Source organism: Myotis lucifugus, unplaced genomic scaffold, assembly GCF_000147115.1.
Source record: "Myotis lucifugus unplaced genomic scaffold, Myoluc2.0 scaffold_65, whole genome shotgun sequence".
Lineage (NCBI taxonomy): Eukaryota > Metazoa > Chordata > Mammalia > Chiroptera > Vespertilionidae > Myotis > Myotis lucifugus.
This window is the reverse complement of record NW_005871113.1, coordinates 237,615-261,056: the sequence shown is the minus strand read 5'-3', so window position 1 is coordinate 261,056 and position 23,442 is coordinate 237,615. Positions and strand designations below refer to the sequence as shown.

General features: G+C 41.8%; 1 protein-coding gene across 2 annotated transcripts in view; it reads right to left on the bottom strand.

Annotated features, from left to right (window-relative positions):
• The window catches only part of RGL1 (ral guanine nucleotide dissociation stimulator like 1), a 151,478-nt gene that overhangs the window by 63,440 nt on the left and 64,596 nt on the right, over positions 1-23,442 (bottom strand). For both annotated transcript variants that reach the window (XM_023754727.1, XM_014456805.2), the window contains exon 3: positions 17,088-17,296. In XM_023754727.1, the coding sequence (XP_023610495.1) occupies positions 17,088-17,296 (209 nt within the window). The remainder of the gene's footprint in view (positions 1-17,087; positions 17,297-23,442) is intronic.

The window sequence follows — 23,442 nt, the reverse complement described above, 5'->3', positions numbered from 1 at the left end:
GATCTTCCTGTTCCTTCTTTACTTGAGCTTCTCCGGCTCTGCGATCTTTCTCTGCATTTTCCGGACTCGGAGCTGAGATGCTGGCTGGGATGACACCCACACCTGCCACAGCTCCGCTCCCAGAGGGACGAGCCCCCGGTGCAGTCAGATGTGTGGAGAAGGACTAAGCAACCTTCCCTGGTGAGCAAAGCTCTCGCTCACGAATTAAGTGAGGACCATTTTCTCAGAATGTGGGCCGAGAACAGTGATGGCGAACCTTTTGAGCTCGGCGTGTCAGCATTTTGAAAAACCCTAACTTAACTCTGGTGCCGTGTCACCTATAGAAATTTTTTGATATTTGCAACCATAGTAAAACAAAGACTTATATTTTTGATATTTATTTTATATATTTAAATGCCATTTAACAAAGAAAAATCAACCAAAAAAATGAGTTCGCGTGTCAGAGGTGACATAGGTTCACAGATAGCCCTCCCGGCCACCAGTGTGTCTGTAGATTCATAATCGGGACCAGATTGACTGTCATAATAACTTGGAGGCCAGTAAGAACCAGCAACAATAATGCACGTGTGGCAGAGGAGAAATAGCTCCCTGTGGTCTGGGTGCTCAGTCTGGGAGTTTGCAGACATTATTAACTCTTCTCTCCCCAATCCACCAGGAAATCCTTTTGACTCCGCCTGTATAACATGTCCTGAATCTAAACCCTTCTCATCACTTCCAGCTGGCTCAGCCTACCAGCATCTCTGCCCTAGAGCAAGGCAACAGCCACCTAACTAGTCTCCTGGCTTCTGAGCGGCAGCCACGTGATCCCAGTCAGTGTAAACTAGATCATGTCGGCTCCTATCTCGCTCTGAGAAAAGGCCAGCGTCTTACCTGTCCCACTAGGCCCTAAACTTCCTGCTCCTGATTGTCTCTGACCATGTCTCCTGCACTCACTCTTCCTCAGCCTCACTGGCCTCCTGGCTGCTCCGCCCACCGCCAGGCATCCTCCAGCCTCAGAACCTTGCACTCCCCACTGCCTCGTCCCACACCTCTGCCAACAGCACACTCCCTCAGCTCCTTCAGCTCTCTCCTCAAATGTCACTTCATTAGGGAGGCCTTCCCTGACCACCCTATTGAAAACACAAACCAACTCGAACACCACCACCTTTAACACCTGCTAACATGTGATAATTTACTCTTTGGGTTCATCGTCCATTACAACATAACTCCACGAGAGCAGGATTTTTGTCTCTTCCGCTCACTACTCTTTAGAACTTAAAACAGGCATTCATGCCCTAGCCTGTTTGGCTCAGTGGATAGAGCATGTCGGCCTGGGGACTGAACGGTCCCAAGCACGTACCTAGGTTGTAGGCTCGATCCCTGGCCCTGGTCAGGGCACATGCAGGAGGCAACTAATCAATGTGTCTCTTGCGTACATGTTTCTCTCTCTGTCTCTCCCCCTCCCTTCTACTCTCTCTAAAAATCAATGGAAAAATATTCTTGGGTGAGGATTTAAAAAAAAACACACAGGCACCCAGCAGGCCTGGTGATGGCTATTTCTTGGGAGCAAATGAGTGGTTCCATGGGGTTCCCTAAGCAGACATGACAATGGACTTTCTAGCTACTAGGTTCTGCAAAGGCACCATCTGCTTACACAAGTGTCTTAGCCTATCTATGCCTTCATTTCTAAAGGTTTAGGAGCATAAAAAAGCTTTAGGATAGCTGCAACTCTTCAAAAAATATAAAATTAAAATACAAAAGAAATAAAGTTTTAAGATCTTTAAGTTGAGTTCATGAAGGTGTAAGCAATATGAAAATGCAAAAACAAACAAAAAAAACACAGAGCAATATATATAAACAATTTTACAAAAGAGACCTTTAGAAGTGAAATAAAATTAAAGTGCCTGGGACTTAATGGACTGGGGATTATTTGCCCCTGAACTTTTCTTATCATTAAGGAAAATTAATGCTTTACAGTAAAGAAGCTAGACCAGCTTTGGAATCAAGAACTCTTTAGGGTATTTGAGCGTCAGTTTTACTAGATTAAGGGCATTCCTTTGATGTTTCCTGGACCCTCTCACAGCTTCCCAGCAAAAACCAAAGTCAAGTTCAATTCATTGACTCCAGGGGAGTAAATAAAGGGCGTGTAGATGCGTGTGTTTAATTAATGGCAGTAGAATAGCTATAGACAAACCGCCAACAATGTCACCTCCAATTTCTGCAAAGCCTCCCTAGGATCTGAGATCAAAGCTCCAACCTCTTAAGAAGGCTTACCAACGAGAAACTGCCCTTTTTTAAATGGTAACTCATAAAACAAATTAAAACACAAATGGTCAGAATGACTTTTGACATGGTTTTCTCTGTATCACAAGGCGAAAGATAGATTTACAAATATCTCCTAAAGTACAGCCTTCAGCAATTATTACTGCAGCCTAGAAATTACTAGAAAAAGAAAAAGCCAACATAATGTTTAACTGATTGCTAATATTTAAACAGGAAACAGTTTTTTTTCCAGAGGGGATGGATGTATTGTTTAGAGCCCATCTGGGCGGATGAAATGTTTAATATGTGTTTGGAGGGAGGACCAGGGATATTTGTGGTTCAAAGAATCCCTAAGATACAACACTAGCCAGGGACAATCTTTCTGGGAGGGGACCTTTCCAACCTTGGCCCCCAAACAGAAACATCTCGGTAACACTAGACCAGGATGGGCGAAGTCCTGAAGAACTTTCCAGGCTCCACTTGATTCCGGCAAGTCATCTAATAATAATAGCAGTTCATAATTGCCAAGAGCTTATTAGATGCCAGGCACTGTGCTGAGCACTTGCTATAATTTTTTCATTTAATTTTCACAGGAATCTTCTAGGGTGGTATTATTCTTCTTCCGATTTAGTAGATGAGAAGAGGAGGCCCAGAGAGCTGAAGTAATTTGCCCTTGGAAATACAGCGAATAAGTGGGGCAGGGATTTGAACCGGGATAGCCAGACTTACCAGCATCTGAGTCACTGCCCAACCACACAGCTGTGGTTATTTTGTTTATTTATTCTATGTCTCCCCCCACCAGATTATAAATTCTTTGGGGTTAGAAACATTGAGCTTTTTATTCATTCCCTCAGTTATTTATTCTTTCACTCATTTCATCCTCATCCAATGACTATTTCCTAAGACCCATGTCCAGGCACTATTCTGGGCACTGGAAATACAGCGGCGAACAAACCAAGGCCCCTATTTTCATGGCGCGTACATTGTAGTGGAGGGAGATAAACAATAAATGTTCGTGTGTAATTAGTTGACATATGCTAAGTCAGACAGTAGAAGGCGCAGTGGAGAAAAAGAAAGGTGGTAAGGATTGGACATGATTGGAAGGTCAGAGGTGGCTGCTTCATAGGAGGTATTCAGCGAAGATCCAATGTGATTGAGACAATTAAGTAAAATGCTCCAGAAGGTGAAGGAGTGGGCTCCAGAGATCCTCGAGGAAGGGAGAGCCAGTGCAAGGGCCTGGCTGAGTGTCTGAGTGGCAAGAAGGCCAATGAGCAAGGAGAGACAGAGTAAGTGAAGGGGGATAAGATGAGCGTGGAGGTGACAGGGACAGATCATGAGGGCCTAGTAGGTCACGGTAAGGACTTGGGTTTTACTCTTTTATCTTGCTTTCTGCTATAACCCCTGAGCCTGGACTAGAAGACACTCAGTTAACATTTGCTAAATGAATGAATTGATATCCTCTCCTACCACGAATAAAAGAAAGGCTGGGGAGGGAAGAAGCTACTTACTGGGGAAGATGAGAGAACAGAGAGGAGCAAGTCCAGGAGAGAGACCTCACAGGAAGCTGCTGACTCAAGGACCTCTGGGAGTCTTTGCTTTCCTAACAAGACCCAGCCTGTGAACATCTGAGACATTTTTCCTTACCTGACCTGCAAGAACACAGGTCAGGTATGAGAAAAATGTTCAGAAGCTGACCCTGACTCAGGGGAATGACACGGGTGAAATAGCCTGCAGATGTTTGGAAACCAAGCCTCGACTGAGACCCATCTGCGTCACAGACCAGTGAGGGGCTGTTGTTGTTTTTTATTTATTTAAATATATTTTTATTGATTTCAGAGAGGAAGGAAGAGGGAGAGATAGAAACATCAATGGAGAGAGAGAATCATTGATAGGCTGCCTCCTGCACACCCCTAACTGGGGATAGAGCCCACAACCCAGGCATGTGCCCTTGACTGGAATCGAACCCGGGACCCTTCAGTCCACAGGCCGACGCTCTATCCACTGAGCCAAACCGGCCAGGGCGTGAGGGGCTGTTTTTAATCACTCTGAGAAAGAGCCTCCATAGCAGGCACCTCTCCACCCAAGTCTGACCTTAGAACTGGGTGTGGCCACCAAACCTACCTTGGAAAGGTCTTGCTACCACTGAGGAGTTGGTTATTCAAGAAGACAAAGGTCAAAGGCAGCAAGGCAAAAACTCCTTGTTCTCTTGCAAGAAAGGAGGAGCCAGCGACACTGAGCAGAGAACCCCACGGGGTGCTTTCTGCTCATAAGACCTTGTTCTCTCGGCAAAGGTGGCCCATGGTTAGAAAAAGTTGGAAGACCCAGAAAGATCTGCCCTCCTCCCCTCGGGGCCTTTGTCATGAAGGGCCCTCCACCTTCCTTGCCCTTCGAGATAATTCTACAGATTATCTCCATAGAAGTCCCTGCAAGTTGAGGCAACATTAACAGCAAAAAAACACCTGTTGTTTCTGTTTCACTTGGCAGTTACAAAAATGCTATAAAATGTTCCTTGCGAATACAACCTTCACCCAGCCACAACCCACAGCCGCCTAAAGAGGAGACCAAAACAAGATAAAGACTTTATAATGACCATTCATCCAGAGAAAGAAAACAAAAAAAAAGGTGTCTCTTGCTGTAACTTCTCATTCAAATTTAAGGTTATTTCTTAGGCATGATGGCCTCCACACCTTTGCTGTAAGGTTTTTTCTAGTTTCCATTCCAAGCCTTTGTCATCCATTTCTCTTCTCTGGCTGGACTTCTGCCCCCAGAGCATGGCTGGCTCATCAGTACTGCTCCCTGCACTGCAGTTCATACCAACACTAAACAGTCAACTGCCATTTCGTCTTGTTAGCATGCTGCAGCACTTCGTGGGGTCACAGGGAAGGACAGCAGGAGACATAGGTTAGGTAGGACTGGGGGCCAGAGGGCAGGCAACACGCTGACAATCACAGAATGTTAAGTCAGAATTCTTCTCAGGTTTAAGATGAATTAATGCATTATTATCAAATCAGTCAGGCCTGTGGCTTGGTTTTCCCCAACCACAAAAAGCTGCTAATGAACAGCTCTTCAAGAGCCCTGTGAAATAAGCTATGCAAAATCACATGCAATGCATCTCAGGTTAGATCATGGTACCCGTCATTGCAAGGACGAGTTACGTCCATGCTTAAGAAGACTCAACAAAGCATCACTTTATCCAAACTGGAGCTTACTGGCAACTTTAGCAGAGACCAAAGGCAAAGGAATTACGTTTCCCAGGACAAGGGGCCTGATGTCATTCTCATTGGTTAAGTTCACACACACACAAACCCAAAAGGTTAAAAATGAAATGTCAAGTGAGAGAAAAGTGATTTAAAAAAAAAAAAGTAACTGTGATTCAGAGATATACTTTTTTAAACCATGAAATGAAATTAATGGAATTAATGAATTTCCGTTTCAGAACTATACTCAGGATATTTGCCCCACCACAATATAAGCTGGGAGCATGGCCCTTCTCATAATGGCATAATAGCCATCTCCATGCCCCTTGTCATGGAAGAAGGCTTTGCAGGGGGATGAGAGGGGTCACAGCAGAGTCCCTTATGGATGAACTCATGGAAGTCTGGAATCTGTAAACAGCACGCAACATTTAGTGACGAGCTTTTTCTATAGACAGGGTCCATAGTTTTTAGCAAATGGGCACAGGGATTGGTGATCAACCCCTCCCACCAACTGCTAGAAAATGGTAAAAACAACAACACTGTTTTGGATTATCAAAACTGAGTTGAAAAGTGGCCAGTTACCACTCAGGATATATGCACCTTGCCTCTCAGTGTTTCGTCAGTTTTGGGGGGTTTTTTAGTTCCCAAACAGCAGCACATTTTTTAAACCTGCTGAGAAATTTGGTATTCTTCTCTAAAAAAAGGGTAACTGTATGCCCTGCCTCCCTTTGCCAAATGAAACACACACACACACACACACACACACACACACACACACACAACCACTTCACAGAAACATATTTCTCTCATTTGAAGAAATGAAAGCTAGCCTGGCTCTGGTCCATGGGGAAGCCTGACACACCCAACAGTGTCTGCTTGAACAGAACCCTCACTGCCACCTTGTCAGGCTGGGCCCTGCAGTCACACAGGCTCCCACGGAGGCCCCACCGTGCTGCGGGGTGACAGCAGGGTCCATTTGGCAAAAATAAAGACAGATTCACCAAAGACAAGCAGCCCAGCAGGGAAGAGAACTTATTTCCATTTTCCTTTGTGTGCTTGTAGTTGGATACGATTCTAAAACAACCAAATTAAGCTTTCCGGTTCCCCAAAGCAGTGGTGTAGCTACAGGGAGCAAAGAGTAACAAAGCCTTAGTCACGTTGAGGCTAAGCCCCATCGCTCTGTTGGCAATCACGCTTCCACAAGCCGAATGTGTGGGCCACGGTTGAACAGGGTGTGATGTCCTGAACAGAACAACGGTGAAGGTCAACCAACAACTGACCTTCAGCTTCCTTGAGCCCATGAGCACTACTACGTCCCTGAACAAGAATTCCTGGTCTCTCTTATCCTGTTTCCATCCTCACATTTTTTTCCTCTGGCTCTCTTTACCTCCACCTTTCACATTCCAGGACCCTTGTGACAACACTGGGCCCACCCAGATAATCTAAAATAATCTGTTTATTTTAAAGGCAGCTGATTAGTAACCTTAGTTCCATCTGCAACTTCAATTCTGCTTTGCCATGGAATCCAACATACTGTATTCACAGATTCCAGGGATTAAGAATAGACGTGTTTGGGGGCCATTATTCTGCCCGCCACAGATGGGTATGTAAATTATTACAAATGCTATCTTTTCTATAGTTTTATTATCTAAACTGCTTTTCTCCACCTGATAAAGCATGAACCAACAAGAGCATGGGACCTTTCATGAATTGCGTGCCCTATACAAGTTTTCAATGTTCTTTTTGATGTTAGAAGCATTTCAATACTGAGAGATTCTCATAGCCCTTATTATAATCCTCTTTTCTTTTCCATCAGCAAATACTTTCATCTTCCTAATAGTCACAGGAAATGTGATCTGAATCCAATTTACCTTTCAGCAATCTGCCTTTATTTTTAACCACAACATATATACCATCAGAGGGTTTCTTGACTATGGAATCATAAACACTCACACCTAGAGAAAATCTACTTAAACTCATCTGTTATAACAAAAATCTTAAGAAATGGCCTTCGTTTTCTAAGAAATTCTCACTCTAGTCAGGATATGCAATATGTCTGTATTTTGAGCTAGAAAAGGAAACAAGGCAATGTTAGGATTTCCTGAAAGTTTTTCCACTCTATGAGTGGGATGAGCATCCTGGAGCCAACCGACAAATAAACCTCAACTTTTTCATGCACTGTGGGACAAAAGATTCTATTTCTACATTTTGGGGGGAGAAACAGGGGGTGGAAATAAAATAAACAAATTAAGAAAATAGTATAGCATTATTTTGAAAAACTTTCCCATATAAGTGATAGAAATTAGATATAAGTGACTCTTAGAAGAAACAAAAGTGTAGGAAAAGTAATATTATGAGTTTAATTATAACATTTAATATACTAGTAAGTGTTACTATTGTAAGAGACCAGCACCTGAAGGTACTGTGGTCACCGGTGTAAGTTGCTGTGAGGCCCTCGGGGCAGGTTAAATTCCAGTATCTGCTCCCTACAATGCTCTCCGCTCATAACCCCCCCCCCCCCCACTTTGGACTTGGAAGAGCAGAGGGAAGATATTAGAAGCCTTGCCTCCTGCTAAACGAGAAGGAAGGAAGGGGATCTCATGAGCACTGCATGCCAGCATGAATTGAAATATTTGGCAAGTGCCCAGTCTAATTCTAGAATTAAGTAAAAAAAAAAAAAAAACTTAATTATTTTTAAGTGAGTTTTTACAAAAAGTAATTTGGAACATATTGTACGCATCTCAAAAATGCTTACCCAGCTTCTCATGCTAAGAAAGCATTGGAGAGCTGAATGGATGTGTGTTATGAGCTACTGAAAGGAGGTTTACTACGACCACCTCATGGCTCCCAGTAGAAGAAAGGTTTTTCTTAAAAGTGCACATTCAGTCAAGAAAATGAGAAGATCAGCTACAGCTTAAACCTCAACAAGAAAACAAACAACCCAATTGAAAAATGGGCAAAAGAGGACTTCCATTGTCCAGGTTAGCATGGAAGGAGCTTAGAAGTAGCCACTCTGTCCTAATAACAAGGAAAAAGCTGAACAAACTGAAAAATCAACAACTCTTCTTATGTCCATCAGAGACGTGAGGTCAGAGGGCAAACCACTGTCCCCAAAGCTGGAGACACAGACAGAGGAATCCCCACGGAACCAGTGCCAATGTACGAAAACCTGAACAGTCATTGGTGAGTTGCTAGAGCTCAGCGTGGACACATCTGAAAGATAAAAACTATAGATGAAGCCGCCAGGGTGTCTATAGAAGACTGACCAGGTTCTCGCAGTGAATATCAGAGAAAAAATCTCCTCCTGCTTCCAGCAAAGGGATGGGAAAGGGAGCCATTCTGAAATACCAGAGCTCTCCGTTCTCAAGTTCTTCTTAACTAGACCTGCTCTCGGGGGAAACTAGTTACCCAGAGCCTAACTGGCTGGGTTTTATCAGAGCCTCACCTCCCTAAAGGAAATCCCCATCTCCAGGTCCCCCTAGCCATCCTTTCCCTGAGGAAGCACCAGTAAAGGTCACAGTCCAGGGGCCCAGGCTCGTCTTAAGACTCACACCTGATCATAGGACTGCAGAGCAACAGCCAGTCAACTGGTCTTCCACATGATGGGTGAGGAATCTACACACAGACTTTGCACCCTTCACAAAAGTTAACCCAGAATGGCTCACAGGCCTAATGTAAAACCTAAAACTATAAAACTTCTAGAAGATAACATAGGAAAAAGCCTAGGTGACTTCGGGCATGACAAGGACCTTTTAGACACAACACCGAAGGCACACATCATGGAAGAAAAAAATTGATAAGCTGGACTTTGTTAAAATTAAAAGCTGCTCTGCAAAAGACCATATCAAGATAGTAAGAAGACAAGCCCATGGAGCAAATATTTGCAAAAGATACATCTGCTAAAAGACTGTTACCCAAAACATATAAAAATAAACCCTCTTAAAACAACAATAAGAAAACAAACAACACGATTTAAAAATGGACAGAAGACTTCAACAGACACTTCACCAAAGAAGATACACAGTCCTGACCGGTTTGGCTCAGTGGATAGAGCGTCAGCCTGCGGACTGAAGGGTCCCAGGTTCGATTCTGGTCAAGAGCATGTACCTTGGTTGCGGGCACATCCCCAGTAGGCGATGTGCAGGAAGTAGCTGATCGATGTTTCTCTCTCATCGATGTTTCTAACTCTCTATCCCTCTCCCTTCCTCTCTGTAAAAAATCAATAAAATATATTTTTTAAAAAAGAAGATACACAGATGACAAGGAAGCACATGAAGAGATGTACAATGTCATGTGCCTATTGGAAACTGCAAATTAAAAATACAATGAGATACCACTATACACCTATTAGAATAGCCAAAATCCAAAACAAAGACAATATCAAATACTGGCAAGGATATGGAGCAATAAATGCAAAGTGATATGGCCCTTTTGCAGTTTCCTACAAAACTAAACGTACTCGTCTCATTTAACCCAGTAATCTTGCTCATTGGTATTTACCCAACAAAGCTGAAAATTTATGTCTACACAAAAACCTATACATGATGTTTACAGCACCTTTATTCATAATTGCCAAAACCTGAAAGCAGCCAAGATATCCCCAGTAGGTACAAACAAACTGTGCTACACTCAGACAATGGAATCTTACTCAGCAGTAACAAGAAATGAGCTATCAAGCCATGAAAAGACATGGAGAAGCTGTAATTGCATGTTACTAAGTGAAAGAAGCCAATCTTAGCCCGGCCTGTGTGGCTCAGTGGTTGAGCATCAACCTAAGAACCATGAGGTCACAGTTCAATTCCCAGTCAGGACACATGCCTAGGTTGCGGGCTCAATCCCCAGTGTGGGGCATGCAGAAGGCAGCTGATCAATGAGTCTCTCTCATTACTGATGTTTCTCTCTTTCTCTCTCTCTCTCTCTCTCTCTCTCTCTCTCTCTCTCTCTCTCTCCCTCTCCCTTCCTCTCTGAAATCAATAAAAATATATTTTTTTAAAAAGAAGCCAATCTTAAAAGACGGCATGCTGTAAGATTCCAACTATATAAGGTTCTGGAAAAGGCAAAACTATGGAGACAGTAAAAAGATCAGTGATCGCCAAGGACTGGGGTGGGGGAAGAGAGAGATTACAGGGAGAGCACGAAAGATTTTTAGGGCAATGGAAACACCCTGTATGATACTATAATAATAATGCATACATATCATTACATATTTGTCCAAATCCATAGCATGTACAACATCAAGAGTGAACCCTATGGTAAACTATGGACTGTGGGTGATAATGATTGTAACCAATGTACTGCTCTGGTGGGGGTGCTGATAGTGGGGGGATGTGTGGGGGCAGGAGGTATACGAGAATTCTCTGTACTTTCCATTCAATTTTGCTGTGAGCCTAAAAATTCTCTAAAAAAAAAAAAAATTAAAGTATTCATTGAGCCCTCACTGCCTTGACAATAATGGTACAAGTCTCTAGTTGTATCTGTCTCTTACACAAAAAGTGGCCAGAGGCTGGGTCACATTCACTGCTGTACCTTCCAATGCAAGTGCTTATACAGGCTTGAATAATAACCATTATTTTTTAGACAAATCATTTGTAAGCACCTACTGCCAAATAGCATTCCTCTCTAAGGGTGCAGCAATGCCCAAGACAGACATGATTCTGAGTAGGAGGCAGGTCAGGAAACAGGATAAATAAGAAAGGTAATTTCAAAGAGTGGTCAGTGTTGTGAAGAAAGAAATTCTAATGGTAATCTCTTATGCACTTAATATTTGCCAGCCACTATACTGAAAACTTTATATTATCAAGCTTAAAACTCAGAATAACTATAGCTAAGGCTTATTTTTCATTCTCATTTTATAGATAAGGAAACGGAAGCTGGTAAAATAAAGTAGCTTGCCCAATGTTGCAGAGCGTGTGAGGGGCACAAAACTGGAGTCAAATTCATTTTCTGACTCCCAAGCCCATGTTCGTAGCCGTTACACTCCTGTGTTGCCCATAAATCTCATGACTCGAAGAAAGACAGGAAAACTGCTTTCCCCAGGAGTATCCTAAAGCTCTGAAAGGAAAAGGAAGCATGTTTGGCACTTATGACAGACTATGGGAAAAATAAAATGTTTTCCTTTTATATTTGATCAACTCTTCCCTAAGCCACAGAGAAACGGCTTTGCCGAGGACAGCCCCCCTTCCTGCTGGCTATTGGTGCATCATCTTTCCATATGAAGGTGTTGCCTCGCCAGGTGTCATGAAGTATGGATTTAAGATTACCATCCCCTTAGGGATAAAATATTTGTGTAAATCCTCCCAAGCTTTCTCATTTGCTATCCCTAGCCTCCAAGAAGGGTCCTCTTTTGAAAGGAGCAGATTCAGGTCAGGGGATTTGGCCTGAGCACATCAAATAAACAGAAACACTCCAGATACACAGACCCAGCAGTGACAAATCTCGAGAGGTGACATGCTGCGCTTGAAAAGAGCCCCCACCCCCCCCGCCCCCGTCCCCCCCAACACACACACAGACAATAGTGTGGTGAAGGCTTGGGGTGAGGGGCGGGGCAGGCTAGAAGAGTCAATGGAGAAAGGGGGGGACATATGTAATACTTTCAACAATAAAGATTTAAAATAAGTAAATTAAATAAGTAAATAAAGAGCTTCCAGGTCAGAAAGATGGAGGTCTTAATTCCAGCTCTGCCACTTACTGATTGATTGTTTCTATGCCTCAACATTTGCATCTGTAAACATGGGAGTAATGTAATGACAGATGAATTAAATGAGATAACGTCTACGAAAACTCAGGACAAGCAAACATGGGAAGAAGAAATAAGATCAAAAACCCACTGAATTAGTCTCCTCTCTGTGACCTAAGTAAGCAGTCTCCTCTCTGTGACCTAAGTAAGCAAATTCAAGCCACACTGGCCTTAAAGCGTCATGTTAACGGGTGGCTGCAACCTTAGTCCCCTCCGGAAGTCCTCCGTTGGAGAATGCACTTGAAATGACGGGCTAACTCAGGTTCCTGCTCAGTCCTTTACAAACTGCGGCCTGAGTGCCGTCAGAGACTTAGCAGAAGTTTCTGGGGACCTCGTTCACCCCTCTTCTGCCTGCTCTTAGCATCTTGCTTCCTTCTGCTATGAGAGATGCAGAAAAAGAGAATGATCAATAAATATCCCCAAAGTAGCTCATGTGACCGCTGTCTGAAGAAAAACCTAGATGTTTGTACAAACACTTCTTGGCTCTCAGTGAGGGTCACTAGCTGAGTTAGGTTTCTCCCTACACTTGACATTGGGTATTTTCAGAGGAAACTTTCTCCCTTACATTTTTTTAATGGTTTGGTGGGAAGAATATATTTTTAAGTGGAATGTATGTTTAAAGTTAGAGAAGATAAAATCTCAAAGCCCCAATATAAACAACTAAACCACAATTCAAAAACTTTCTCTCAGACTAAAAGGAAGCCAGTGAGCCCTAGAATTAACTCTGAGCCATGGTGAGAAGCACAGAAAGCAGGATTCCTTGTGAATTGCTGATCACCCCAAGTACAGGGTAACGCAGACACATGGAATTAGCCCTGGGGGACTTTAAACCACTGTCTACTGGTCAAGCACAAAGGCTCATGTTAACAGAATTTAAAAAAAAAATTATAAAAAGGTTTTTTTTTAATCACAGAAAGCAAACAGTTCCATAGAAGAAAAGCCATGTGATTGGAAGTCTTAAGGAAAATCAAAGCTTGACTTCAAATAAGCTTTTCTCTGGAGGTAAATAAATACTGCAGCATCTGCCTTCAATCCATTTTTGGCTGGTTAGGATTAGCACATTCTACAATAGCTTTTCAGTGTCGATTTCACAAAAGATAAGCAATATATTATTATGAAACCAAGAGAAATTATTTTTAAAATTACACCAGAGACTCACAAACAAGTCTACTATAATTTCCTAACAAGAAAATAGTAGATCGCCTGGCTGGAGTGGCTCAGTTGGTTGAATGTCCCATGGACCGAAAGGTCACCGGTTCCATTTCTGGTCAGGGCACATGCCCTGTAGGGGGTGAGGCAGCTGATCAATGTTTCTCTCTCTCCCCCACCTCTCCTTTCCTCTCTCTCTAAAATAAATAAAAACATTCAGAAAAGGTAAGCTCATGCAACTTAATTGCTTACCTCCCAATTATAGATATTAAAATCCCCCAAAATAAATTTAAGAACCCAGTGTTGTACAGAATCTGAATTTTGATTAAAATGAAACAAAGATTAATATCTGGTCACAAGATCTACATGTGAGTAGGAAATGGAGTGAGGAAGAAATACTCATGTTAAAGTTTGTACATATTTGGACAACTCCAAATTTCTGCAGAGGAAGCAAAATAAATGGGGTTTATTTCTCTGAACTTCTTCAGAGCATGTTAGTTTCATTTTTATAGCATCTTTTTTTTTATAAAGCTTTTTTAAAAAATATATTTTTATTGATTTCAGAGAGGAAGGAAGAGGGAGAGAGAGATAGAAACATCCATGATGAGAGAGAATCATGGATTGGCTGCTTCCTGCAAGTCCCCCACTGGGGATCAAGCCCACAACCCGGGCATGTGCCCTTGACCGGAATCGAACCTGGGACCTTTCAGTTCCCAGGCTGACGCTCTACTCACTGAGCCAAACCAGCTAGGGCAATTTTTATACCATCTTAAGTGGTGGTCTACTTGTTTCATAAATGTAAACTTTATCTTCTGCAGTAAAATATTAAGTTCTCAGGGTGGATCTAGGTTTTGCAGGGTCAGCACATGTAATCTGAGGGATCCTCTCAAAGAAAAAGAATACAAAATTATGAATATGTTATGCAGAGGGGGTTGCAACTGAGGGTCTTTGGAGAGTAAGTACATGCAGCTTCTCAGCAAATTCACCACCAGGGTGAGAAACAACCAGGCCTTATATATCCGTTTCACCCATGGTGTCCTGCAGCCCTGGGCATTTCACAGGCATTCGGTACATGATGATTCCACTCACCTCAGACGCAAGAAAAAACATACTATGAGATTAAATTCAAGGCCAGGCCCTAGCCCATCCAAATGGTTCAAGATAAACCTTAACTCTTCATTCAGTTATACCTTAAATGACTGTTTGAATTACATGGAATTTGAATTCATATTGATTCTGTTATTTAATCATCGTCATCTAGTTAATATTTTAAAAACCCAAAAATGTCTACAATAGGAGAACAAAGAGAAGATTTTTTAAAATCATCAAATAAAAGCTGGATGTCCACGAGTCATAGACTAAACACTCTAGTTCCTGTGTGTCTGTCCACTGTTTGTGGTGAGCAGCTGGAACACACGCGCGCGCCCTTGCTGACTGTGGCCATCTGTAGCCTCGAATCAATGGAGGTACCCCAGAAGTAGAAGAGGTCACCCATTCCAAGAAACTCTTGCAGGAGTTCTGAGGGGTTGACCTATTTCCTCCTACTGCCTGCCAACAGTTAGCATACTGCAGCCTTTTTTCAAAAATAGAATAGCAAAGAGAAAACTCACATAATTCTTCAGGTTCTATTTATAGGTGAGAGGTATTATACAAGCAAACAAACTATGAAAAAAATGACTCACTAATCCCACAGGTTTACACTGCAGGCTCAGTATTTGAAGTTACTGCTATGCAAAAATCTACAGGACTTTCTAAGTCCAGAGTTGCCATAACCAGATCAATGCATGATAAGGAGAGAGATCTTGTGAATGCTCCTGAATACACAGAACATAGGATCCTAATGATTTCACTCTGTATGCATCTATGAGGAAAATATCTTGAGAAAAGCCCACTGTTATCAATAATCTTATTTCCATTGGAATAGAACTTGATTATTAAAAGGCCTTTCCTAAGACTGATAGATACAATTGCAGAAAAATATTTAAATGTCTTCATAAAAAGAATATGAATAAGTAACTTTTGAACCCAAGGGACAAATTAGGAAAAATATTTCCAACATATGATAAACAAAGCAACAATTTTGTTAATATACAAATAGTTGTAATTAGCCGATCAATAATTAGATGACAAGAGTCCAAAATAAAAATAAGTAAAGAATACGCAAAGACAGTTCACAGAAAACACAAAGGCCCCAGTAAGCATTTTAAAGAATGCTAAACCTCACTCATAAGTATAAGAAACATACATTTAAAAACAATGAGTTATTTGTCAGTGGACAGATCATGATAGAGTCAGTTTCAATGGCAGAGTTGGCAAGGGTGTGGGTAAAGCGAGGGAAGGGCACCCTCCTCTGTGGGCAGGAGTGTGGCTCGTGCAGCCGTCTGGAGGGCAATCTAGCAATACCTTTCACATTTTCAAGTGCTAAAACATTCTGACCTATCAGTCACTCTTCCATGAACTTATCCTATGGAATTCTCAAACAGATACTCGGAAGATAAATATTCAAAGACACTCTTTACAGTATTGTTTAAAAAATTTTTTTAAAAAAATTAAAAACTGGAGAGAGCTTAACTGTCTATCCATAGAAAAGTCAATTCAATAAAAAGAATATGGTAAATCTACCTACATGTGCTGATTTTGAAATAACAACAGTTTATTTGAGCTTTCAAAATGTCAGCCCTGTTTCAATAAGCCCTTTACATATGTTAATTCCCTTAATGAACAAAGAAATCTCCAAGATACAATAGTGGGAAAAAATATTTCAAAGCAGACTGAGTATTGTGATTCTATTTATATTATATTTAAGTGTATAATCTATATGTAATATCACATGCATGACACATATCTATATAAATGTACATATCTATAAATGTACATACACCGCTCCAAAATTTGGGAAGAATACAAAAGCAATGGAAGTTATTTGTGAAAAGGTAGCCACGACGAAATATTTGTGTGTGTGTTTTATACCTTCCTACAGTATAAGAACGTTTAACATGAGGACATATTATTGTCAACTTTTTAAACCTAGTTAAAAATCAGTATTCAACAACTCCAACAAAAACATCCTATCTCATTTCCTTTCTGATACAGGAAACCCTAGAATATAAGGGTCTGGATGAGAACTCTCATGATTCTAAAACAATTGTCTGGCTTATTTTTTAAAAGACAAAGTTTAATTAGAAATAAAGGGGGAAATACAATCATCGGTGTGTGAGTTACAATGTACACTGCTCTACTATATGTGACGTGTGACTTAACATAAATCAGGGATGACATTTATGTGCATGTCCATAAAGCAGCCAATGCACAGTGGTTGTTGAAAGTTATTATCATCATCATTTTTACAGCCACCATTCATGACCTGCTTCCTATAGATTTAACACTGAGCTCCATACTTCACACATATTAGCATATTTAAATCTCAAAACCCAATAAAACTTCCAGTTACTTACTGGAATTATATGAAATTATAAAAACATGGACAAAATTTTAGGGTGCCAAATAGTAAGTGAACTCTATAAACAATCAAGGCTAGATTCACAGCATGTACTCCTAACTCATAGATTTTTTATGAGATATCTTCATCAGAAATAGACCGTAAAGTGGCTCCTGAATAATCTCCATGCCATTTGCTCCACCCTTTCCAGTTAATCCTTTCTCATACATGTCACTCAGCACCAACTGCAGGTGATTCAGAACTCATCCCTCGCTCTGCACAGTCCTACATTTCCCTCCCCTCTCACCCGCTTTCCGATTCTTACCTGTCCAGCAGTAGTTCCAACACTTCTTTGGTGGAGGCAAAGCCTCTGTACGTTGACAGGAAGATGCTGATATAGGTGAAGTCATTGTCCCCGAAAGCTGTCAGCAGGTTCTCCACCAGCTTCTCCAAGGTGCCGGCTTTTATAGTTCTGATCTTACAGGTCTCATACTGGCTGACGGTATGTCCTGGAGGGAGCTGGTCCCCTTCCACCTGTACAATAAATGCAGGGTTGTGAGTTGGAGAAATAACACTGCAAAGGAAAACTGTAAACACTGAAATAGCTGAATCAGAACCCTTGCTCTGATTTAATTTCCCTACAAGCCATGAAAGGCCATCCCTCACCTGTGGGTGCAGTGGAGTAGGGGGTTGGTGTTGGTATTGGTGTTGGTGTTGGTGGTGTGTGTTTCCTTCCTCTCTAGAAGTAGAGGTATTACTTCATCATGGCTACATTTGCTTCTATTTACTATCCTATCAAGAACTAGGTTACTGACATATTTTATCAAGGATGTTCTCAATAACCCCAGGAGCAAGTTTAGCAAATGGTATCAATCATCTCCTTTGTATTGTTCCATGGTAAGTTTTCAAACTCATCCTTTGAAAAGAAAAACTAATATATTTCTATTGATTTCAGAGAGGAAAGGAGAGGGAGAGAGAGATAGAAACATCAATGATGAGAATCATTGATTGGCTGCCTCCTGCATGCCCCACAATGAGAATAGAGCCAGCAACCTGGGCATGTGCCCTGACCAGGAATCAAACCATGACCTCCTAGTTCATAGGTTGATGCTCAACCACTGAGCCCCGCTGGCTGGGCTATAAAATTTTTTTTTATTGCAGTTTGCATTCAATGCTATTTTGTATTCGTTTCATGTGTACAAAGTGTTCCCTCCAACAATGCAAGTGACCACCTGGCACCATACATAGTTATTACAATACTAGAGGCCCGGTGCACGAATTCATGCATGGGTGGGGTCCCTCTGGTTGGCCTGCACGGATCAAGCCAAAACCCACAGTCCAACGCCACCTGCAGCTCCTACCTGCCACTCCTGCTCATCCTGGTCCCTGTGCTTGCCACAGGCTTGTGCCCAATCAGTCCCAATCGGGAGAGGCTCCTGCTGCCGCAGCAGTGCTCTCCAGCCATGAGCCCTGCATCTGGTGCCTTCCCAAGGGGAGTGGCCTGCAGGATTGGGCTGAAACTGGCTCTCCAACATCCCCCGGGGGGTCCCGGATTGTGAGAGGGCGCAGGCCAGGCTGAGGGACCCCACCAGTGCATGATTGGGCCAGGGAGGGACCGTGGGAGGGCTCTAGGGCGTGTCCAGCCCATCTCCTCAGTCCAGACCGGCCAGACCCCAGCAGCAAGCTAACCTACTGGTCAGAGCATCTGTCCCCTGGTGGTCAGTGAGCGGTTGAGCAGCCTTAACATATCATTAACATATTACACTTTGATTGGTTGTTCTGCCGTTTGATCTATTTGCATATTACCCTTTTATTATATAGGATTATTAACTATATTCCCTGTGCTTTACCTTAAATCCCCATCCTATTTTGTAACTACCAATCAATACTTCTTAATCCTATTATCTTATTTCACCCATCTCCAAATCCCTTCCCTTTGGCCTCCTCAGTTTGTTCTCTGTCTCTATAAGGCTGTTCAATCTCCTTCTTAAAGACAGCACCCACAGTGGTGAGCTGGAGCCAACTCATACTGGCTTTGGACAGCTGATTGCTAAATTGTAAGCCAGTTGACATCATACTGATAACTTGAGAAATCAGCCATGGTAGGTATACATTCTCCATGGAAACCTATGGAGGTCTGACCATGATCTGATGTTCTTCAGTCCATGGAAGGCAATATACTTTCTGATTTAATATCATCAGCAATCAACATAGTTGACTAAGAAGTGGCCATACCAAGCAGCCCTAGGCTGATCTCTGGGGAGTAATGAAAAGGGTGGGGAGCATGACCCCTTCCTTCTGGAGACCTGCATTGCACAAGAGAATAAATCTGTTCATGAGAAGTAACTGTCACATGAAAATGAAACTGTGAATAGTATTGGTAGGTATAACTGCACCTTGGAGACATAAACCATAATACTAAGAAGTGATTAGTGATAAAATCTGTACAGCTTAAAACCTGAGTATGAAGGAAGAGAATTAGGTTAAAGAACAATACAGATATGCCTTACATTCTGCAGTAAATCTGTGCTTATCAAAGTTTACAGAGATGCAGTATTCAAAGCTTAACTTGTCCTTCACAGGTGCTGGGGAAGATGACCTACCCAAGAATCTGTTTCTAAAGCAGGTAATCATTCCAAGTGATGCAAAGACTCACGAGCCAATTTCTCTGAATTGTAAGTTTGAATGGTTTTATATCAAATTCTTCTCAATTGAAATAATCAGACATGTAAAAATTAAAGATGTAAAACTGAATCTCTAAATAGTGACATGTGCTTACTATGTAGCATGCTTGCTTTTTCTTCATCTGGCCTGTCAGAAGCTAAAGCACTGGAAGGAAGCTAGCAGGCGACATTGCTTTCTGTAAAACCAAAGTGGCGGCCATCTCTGCCCGAGGCGTTAGAATAGCTAAGTGTCACTACGTCTAACTGCCAACAGGGATTAATAGCAGCACTCCAGCTTATGGACTGGTGACTATTTCTGTATTTAATTTTGGAAGATACTAAAAAGGGGGGTCTGATTCAAGCAAAATACCAAATGTTTCCTTAGGCCTGTGACTCAGATCATGGCCTAGTAACTGTTCTTGATCACTCTGTGTATACTTTCAGAGCAGGCCTAATATTTCCTATCTGTCTCCCAGGAGCATCGATTAACTTTATCCAGAAGCAATAAATGAAAAAGATATAGGTTTCAAAGCCTAATTACATTTTTAACTACTTGGTACAGTGGTGCCCTATGTGTATAGTATAAAATACTCATTCCAAGTCAAATGGGGCTGAGGTCAAGTCTGGGAGCTGTAGAGTTAAAGTCAAGTACATGGCTTTATTTTAGAATCTCTTAATGTCTTTCATATGCTAATATGTTATAAAACTCCAAGAAAAGGATAAGGTATATGACACACATTTACAAGTGAACTTCCCGTTATTCTCACAGCATCTTGTAGAATGTTAGAATGAACAAAGTTAGGGAAAATGTTAGCTTAGTAAGTCACTGGGATGCATTTAAAACTTAATTCACATTTGTCACTTCTCATTTAAAAATGAGAAAAATGAAGACCAAATATAACGTTAATTTTTATCTTCTATAAAAACATCTATAGTTCTTTGACCTCTCCTAATACCAAAATTTAGGGATATTTTGCATGTTTTACTTAGTCATTAAAGACCTGGTCAAAATACTTACCAGCCTGATAATACTAAAAAGTGACAGTCAGAGAATACACTTCAGTGTCAGATGTTAACAACAAGAAAAGGAAGGGCTTCTCAGTCTGCGGGAATATTCACGCTTTAATTCTACATCACGCTTCCTTACCTTGTGACAATGTCAGGCTTCCCTTACCAAACAGCTCTGTAATTTGATGATTCTTATTTTACTCACAACGCAAATTCCAATTTAAAACTAAATCCTTCCTTATTGAAAGTAATAACTATTTAACAGAACAAATTTTTCACTGAGCATTGATGTGGCCAAAAACTCAAACACAGAGAAAAATGCTTGTCAGAGGACCTGATGAAGTGGGTCCCTTTTCCTGCCAGAAAGCGGACTTGGCAGGAAGCCACGTTCTCCCTTGGGAATGAAATCATGGCGCTCATTAACCCAGTCGCTTCCTTTCAGTCCGCCTTTTCCTCTGAAAAAATATGTCAATGTGCATGCTGGATCCCCTTAAGTCCCTTTAAAGGTGTTTGCTCCTCAGTGTTTGCATCTGTAAATTAGGAAGAACCCTGTTTGGGCTAACAGGATGGCTAATCAAATACTTGGAAAATTTTGATTTTAAAAATCCTTCTCTAGCCCGGCCGGTGTGCTCAGTGGTTGAGTGTCAACCTATGAATCAGATTCCTGGTCAGGGCACATGCCCAGGTTGCAGACTCCATCTTCTGGAGGGAGCATGCAGGAGGCAGCCAATCAATGATTCTCTCTCATCATTGATGTTTCTATCTCCCTCTCCCTTCCTCTCTGAAATCAATAAAAAGATATAGATTTTTTAAATCCTTCTCTAAGGGCGATGAGTGAGCATCAATGACAATGTATGAAGCGAAGTACAGGAATTGCTCCAGTGCCTAAACTTACTCTCCCCCAAATTAACAATGCATGTTAGGGCATCAGGGCACTTGCCCAATGTCACCTTTTGCACATCTGCTCAGCACCCTAATATTTACTTGCTACATCAAGGGGAAGATGAGGTGTTTGAAGATGGGTCCTAATTTACCAACGTTCAAATAAAGTACATTTTCAAAATGGAGGACAAAAACTTAAAAATGATCTATCCGCTCATTACTGAAATTATTTTAAAATAAAATCATACAAAAGTGAAACACAAAAGAAAATATATGCTCTGCCTTATGGTCAGACTGGAGAAACTAAAATTTTGGTTTCATTTTTGCAGCAAAATATTCATAACCTTTTAAGAGACTTTAGAGCTACATAACCCTTTTAAGAGACTTTAGGATCTTTTTGTTTGTAATATCTCAATACCTTTGAATTCTAGTTTAAAAGAAAAGTGAAGGGGGGAGGGGCTTGGCAGACAAGTGTTTAATAACCCAGACTTCGAGGCAAGATGTGGAGGGCTGAGCCTGCCCTCTGGGTTAGCACGCTAACAGGAAACAGCTCAATCTGGATTTAATCAGAGACCATCGCTTTACTGACAAGATCATGATACTGAGGCCACAAAAATGTTTCATGACTGTATTTTTGGCCAGTCTTTCCGCCATTAGAATTCAGCTCTCCCTACGAGAATATGTCTGACTCCTAAGGGATAAATATCTAAAACTCTGCCACGGAATTTTCATAATGATCAATTTTGGCATGAGGGAGACAGGAGAAAGAGGATGTGGGAGATGAAATGTGCCATATTTCAACTCTGTTTCCAGTCATGGAGAAACATACTCTTTCATTGTCTAAAACATAAACTGTTAACAAGTTGGGTGTTTCCAATTTAAAAAAAAACAAGTGTCCTTCAATCAAAATAATGCATCAGTTATCTGATCCTCTATCAGCGAGCTGCTAAACAAACAGCCCGTTAGCCTGGAGGCAGTGTGAAGTCCTGCTCCAGGTCATGCTCAGTCTGCAGCACATCAGCTCCCAGGCATCCTGCCTGAGCAGAGGAGTGAGTACTGTTCCAGTCACGACCGACCGACTCCCTAAGAAAACCCAACACCCACCTCCAAGGTGTTATAGACTTTAGGAAGGTACGTGCTGAATCTCTCCATTCACCTCAGAGCAACACAGGCACATTTATACTCCCTTTTCGAATACCTGCAACCACCACTAAGAACACCAAGGAACCACAGATAGTACAGGAAATGCCATGAGGGGACTCTCAAACTCTGGTCATCTATCCATAGCACCCAAATATGTACAGAATAAATGATCTTGCCAGGCAAAGCAACAGTACACAGCAGTGTCATGGCTAAGCCAGTGCATCTGAATACAGTGAGATATTTACACATGGACAATTCAGAGATGTCAGACACAGGGCTCCTAGTTAAATTTTAGTTTCAGATAAATAACAAACGATTAAATAATTTGGGGGTATAAGTATGTCCCAAGCAGTATTTAGGACCTAGTCACACAAAATTTTTTTTGTTGTTTATCTGAATTTCATATTTCATTTAGCTTGGCATTCTGTATTTTTATTTGGTCTGGCAACCCTATGCTAAGTGCATACAAAGGGTTCACAATGGATCTCTCATTCATGTATTCATCTACTTATTCAACCACACATTAACTTGACAGTGCTATGCACCAGGCACTGTGCAAGGCAGTACAGATATAAAGGAAACAGAATGTAGTTCTGACACCCAAGTTGTTCCGTATGATGGAAGAAAAGGACACAAAGATACCATTAAAATGCAATGTGAGTAACATGGCAGAGAGAGAGGCAGATACCATGGAAGAACCAGGAGGGACCCAGGATAGAGGCTGCATCAGAAAAGGCTTCCTGAGTAGGTGATGATTGCATCGGATTTTAAGTCAGAGTGGGAGTTAACATGTTGGGAGTTAACATGTGGGAGTTAACATGTTGGGAGGGCACAGCAGGCAGAGAGACCAGCACGAAGGCATTAAGAGGAAACGAGGTGTGAAGGGGGGAGTCCTGATTGCAGGAGCAATGTGACAGAGGGAATGTCAGCTTGGTTACAGCGTCAGCAAGGTACCACCTGATGAAGGCATCGGAGCAAATCCCA